Raw genomic sequence first — 4354 nt, 5'->3', positions numbered from 1 at the left:
GGGGTAAGGGCCTCGGCGGAGACCCGCACGGGAGTGTTAGCTCCGCACGGAAGTGTTACCCGGGAGCCAGCGTCCGGCTGAGCTGGAAGGTGGGGAGTGGGTGGCTATGGACCGGGTGGTGTTGGGAGAGGGCCGGCCGAGGCCTCAGGGGGAGGGGGTGAGGCTGGAAGCGGAGCTCTGTTCCTTTACCCTTGAAGCTGGGGTCGCCTCGCCCTCGCCGCCCCCGGACCTCCCCCTGCGCGCGGCGCCCCGCGACCCCTGACCGCCGCGTCTCGCCCCGCAGCAGCTACATCGTGCACCTGGGGGAGCACAACCTGCAGCGGCAGGACGGCTGCGAGCAGACCCGCATGGCCACCCAGTCCTTCCCGCACCCGGGCTTCAACAACAGCCTCCCCAACAAAGACCACCGCAACGACATCATGCTGGTGAAAATGGAGGCCCCAGCCCGCTTCACCCGGGCCGTGCAACCGCTCACCCTGTCGAAGCGCTGTGTCACCGCCGGCACCCGCTGCCTCATTTCGGGCTGGGGCACCACGTCCAGCCCCCAGTGTAGGGGCCCAGGGCGAGCGCGGCTGGGATGGGGTGGTCGTGCTTGGGGAGAAAACCAGAAAACCCTCAAAGAGGAGATTCAGAGAGGAACAAGAGGGCCCTGGAGGTGTGGATGGAGGGAGACCCCGTCGGGGCTAGGGAGGGCGGGGCGGAAGTGCTGGCCTGGGAGCCGGCGGCTTAACCCGTGGATCCTGGGCCTCCCTCTCCGCAAAGTGAGAACAGCTGCGCCCACCCCGGGTCGGATTGGATTGGAGAGGGTAGGGGAGGGCGGGTAGGGGTGGGCCCCGGGCAGGGGCCGCCCGTCGGTGCAGGGGCCCGCCCACAGCAGCGCTGTCCCCGCAGTACACCTGCCGCACACCCTGCGCTGTGCCAACATCTCGATCATCGAGCAAGGCGAGTGTGAGGACGCCTACCCGGGCAACATCACCGACACCATGGTGTGCGCCAGCGTGCGGGAAGAGGGCAAGGACTCCTGCCAGGTCAGAGGCAGGGCCGGCGGTCGCACCCCCACCCCGCGCACAGGGCACCCACCCCGGGCCACATGGGCAAAGTCATCTCCAGCCCAATCCCACCTCCTCCACCCCTAGCTCACCTCCATCCACACGTCCCTCTGACCTCAGCCCTACCTGGAGACCCCATTTCATCCCTGACCTCCTCCTCATCCCCACCCCTACATAACCCCAGAGTGACCCCAGCCTCCCTCACCCTAGCCCTTCCCGCTCCGCCTACGGGGCCACCCTCTCTGACGGGTTCTCTCTCACTCAGGGTGATTCCGGGGGCCCCCTGGTCTGCAACGGGTCTCTGCAAGGCATCATCTCCTGGGGCCAGGACCCATGTGCTGTCACCAGGAAGCCCGGGGTCTACACCAAGGTCTGCAAGTTTGTGGACTGGGTCCAGGAGACCATGAGGAACAATTAGACGGGACCGCAGCTGTGTGCCCCGTCTCCACGAGGTGATTTGAGTCCTGTTCATTCTGCTAAGGAGAAACCCAAGCCGAGCCCCTCGATGTACTTTCTTCCGGTCTCCTTGATTGTAGGAGATACTGTAGTTTAATAATCAACCTGAGGTTTGGAATCAGTGAGGTCTGGGTTCAAATCCCGGCTCAGAGTAACCTGTGACTCTGGACATGATCGTCGCCGTCTTCACAGCCCCAGAGACAGTGCAAGTACACTGAGATGTCAATAAATATCCGTTGAATGAATGCATCTATTGAGTACCTATTATGTGCCAGCCTCCGGCCCAAGGAGCTTTTGTTTAGTTCGTTCTTTTTTGAGGATTTTGCCTTAGGGTGCATGTGCCCACCAGAGAGGAGGGAGACAGAGACAGAGAAGGGAAAGTGAGAAATCCCCCTCAGGGGGATGTCCATGCCACATTTCCTTCTCCTCCGTTCTCCTGGGATTTGGGGCACACATGCACAGGTGTCTGGTATGACTTTGACACCACCAGGTCCGGGACTCAAATGGCAGTTGGCCATTTGAGTTCAGCATCTTCACCACTACACCACCTACTGGCCCCCCAAGGGGCTTCTAAAGGTCTCAACTAACTTAATCTTCACAGAACCCTGTGAGGTTAGTATTGGTTTGGTTTTGTTTGTTTGTTTTGGAGAGGTTTTTGCTATAGGGCGTGTGTGCTCCCCAGACAGACAGAGAGAGACATAGAGACAGAAAGCGAGAAATCACCCCCCAGGGGGGATGGTCACACCGCAATCCCTTCTCCTCCATTCTCCTCTCGGGATCTTGGGCACGCATGCACACGCGCCCGGCGTGAGTTTTAAGCCACCGGGTCTGGGACATGAACCGCGGTCGACTACGTGGGAGTCCAGTGACATAGCCATTACGCTAACTGCTGGTTCCCAGAGGTTAGTACTGTTGTACGTATTTTACAGACAGGGAAACAAAGGCACAGAGAAGCAAAGTCACCTGCTCCTGGTTACAACCAGTAAGCAGAAGAGCAAGGATCTGAAGCAAGTAGAACTCTTTTTCCTTTTTTTTTTTAACTGCATTTATTTGTTTTTGCTATAGGGTGCGTGTACTCACTAGGGACAGAGAGAGGGAGAGAGGGAAAGTGAGAAATCACCAGGTCTGGGACTTGAACTATGCAGTCTGCGGTGTGGGACCCAGCCACCTTAACCACCGTGCCACCTGGCTGACCCCAAGAACTAACTACCAGGCGATACTACCTTGATTCAGGCTCAGTTTCCTTATTTGTACAACTGTGCATTGTTTAAGTCAGCCTGCATACGGGCACACTCAGCCAAAGGGAGCCAGCAGTTTTTTCCAAGCTCCAGGACAGGTAGGGAGTTCATTGAGACCTGTGTTGGCCCTAAGAAAGCTGCTAGCCACGTATGGCTATTTTTTTAAGAATTATTTTATTTAACTATGTATTTATTTCTTTCATTTGACCAGAGATGGACACAGAGAGAAAGAAAGTGAGAAAGAAGCCATTGGTCTGGGGCTTGAACCACAATCAGCCATGTGGGAGTCCAGGCCCTTAACCACCATACCACCTGCCGGCCGCTATCCACATATGGCTACTTAAAATTACATAAAATCAGAAACGTAATTCCTCTGTCAAACTTGCCACAAGCCCCGTGCTTGATAGCTACAGACGGCTGGGGGCGTCGCAGACAGCACAGGGCAGAGCTGGGCCGCCTCTGACTTAACGCAGTTCTTGCTGCCCCACAGAGAGCCCAGGCCTCAGGCTCTCCTCTGCCTGACCCCCTGCCCCTCACAGAGGCGGCGGCTGGGGTGAGGAGTAAGCCCAGAGCAGAGCTAGGGCGCCCTGGCTGGGAGGCAGGCTTGCTGTGTGACCTCTGTGAGTGCCTCACTTGAATGAGAGTTGGCCCACGCTCCCTGCAGCCCTGGCCTCCTGTGGCTCGGGGTGTGAGGTGGCCACTGGGGACACAGCGCCCTCTGCTCCGTGGCCTGGTCCCAAGCCCGTGCTTCTGTCTCTGGTCTTTCCTCCCGGTTCTTCAGCCTGCCTCACCCCTCCGTCCCCTTCCGCGTTCTGGCTTCTCACTGTTTCTCAGTGTGTCCCGTAGGTGTAGGTAGGTGTGCCTTCTCCGCATCACCACCACAATCGCCCACTTTCCTACCACTCTCGGCTCCCTGGGACGTGGCACCCCTTTTCCCCACCTTGGAAAATTTCTTGGAACGGGGGACCCTGGGGAAATCCCCATGGCTCCAGCTCCAGAAGGGGTGTTTCGGGCACTGGGAGAAGCTTGTATTCCCGGCCCCTCCCAGAGCAGGAATCTGGGACCCAGGCTGGGTGCCAGCCCCACCCACGGTATAATTAGGGAGAAAGCGAGGGAGTGAATATCTGGGGAAGAGGGTGGAGAAGCTTCCGGGATCTCCGGGGTTAAAAGGGAAGGTCTGCCAGGGGTCCCTGGGCAGAGGATTCCGGCGGCCCACTGACAGGCCAGAGGTGCCACTGGGTCCCCTCCCTCCTTCTGTCGGCGACTCCCAGGTGAAGCGAGGTGCACTCCACCCTGCTTGGGGCGAATCGCGCAAGGATGGGTGGGAGCCCTCGGGCTACGGGCAGGGGCCTTGATCGAGCCTCGATTTTCCTATCTACGGGACGGGGAAGTCCCCCAGCTGGGAGGGTTAGGAAGCCACTCCCACTGGCTCCAAGCCTGGGATCCCCACCCCACCTGCGAAGGGCGAAGCTCGGTGCGCGGCGCGTCTGGCATCCAGGGGAGCAGGGTCGGGAAAGCTGTCCCCCGGGGCGTAGGGAGGACAGGAGGACGCCCGGAGGGGCGTCGTTAGGGTAATTGCAGCCATTACGGCTGGCGCCGCCCCAATAGCCC

At 59.4% G+C, this 4354-nt stretch overlaps 2 protein-coding genes across 2 annotated transcripts in view; both read left to right on the top strand.

Annotated features, from left to right (window-relative positions):
* The window catches only part of KLK11 (kallikrein related peptidase 11), a 2133-nt gene extending 666 nt beyond the window's left edge, over positions 1-1467 (top strand). Inside the window, exons 3-5 of the mRNA XM_014586334.1 lie at positions 208-549; positions 892-1028; positions 1315-1467. Of these exons, the coding sequence (XP_014441820.1) occupies positions 208-549; positions 892-1028; positions 1315-1467 (632 nt within the window). The remainder of the gene's footprint in view (positions 1-207; positions 550-891; positions 1029-1314) is intronic.
* A 208-nt stretch (positions 1468-1675) lies between these two features.
* Positions 1676-4354, top strand: part of KLK10 (kallikrein related peptidase 10) — a 5941-nt gene continuing 3262 nt past the window's right edge. The window contains exons 1-2 of the mRNA XM_027770363.1: positions 1676-1714; positions 3234-3303. Coding sequence (XP_027626164.1) covers positions 1676-1714; positions 3234-3303 — 109 coding nt within the window. The remainder of the gene's footprint in view (positions 1715-3233; positions 3304-4354) is intronic.

This window comes from Tupaia chinensis, unplaced genomic scaffold (assembly GCF_000334495.1).
Source record: "Tupaia chinensis unplaced genomic scaffold, TupChi_1.0 Scaffold000129_1, whole genome shotgun sequence".
NCBI classification, from domain to species: domain Eukaryota; kingdom Metazoa; phylum Chordata; class Mammalia; order Scandentia; family Tupaiidae; genus Tupaia; species Tupaia belangeri.
The sequence above is the reverse complement of the archived record's forward strand: the minus strand, read 5'-3'. Positions and strand labels throughout refer to the sequence as shown.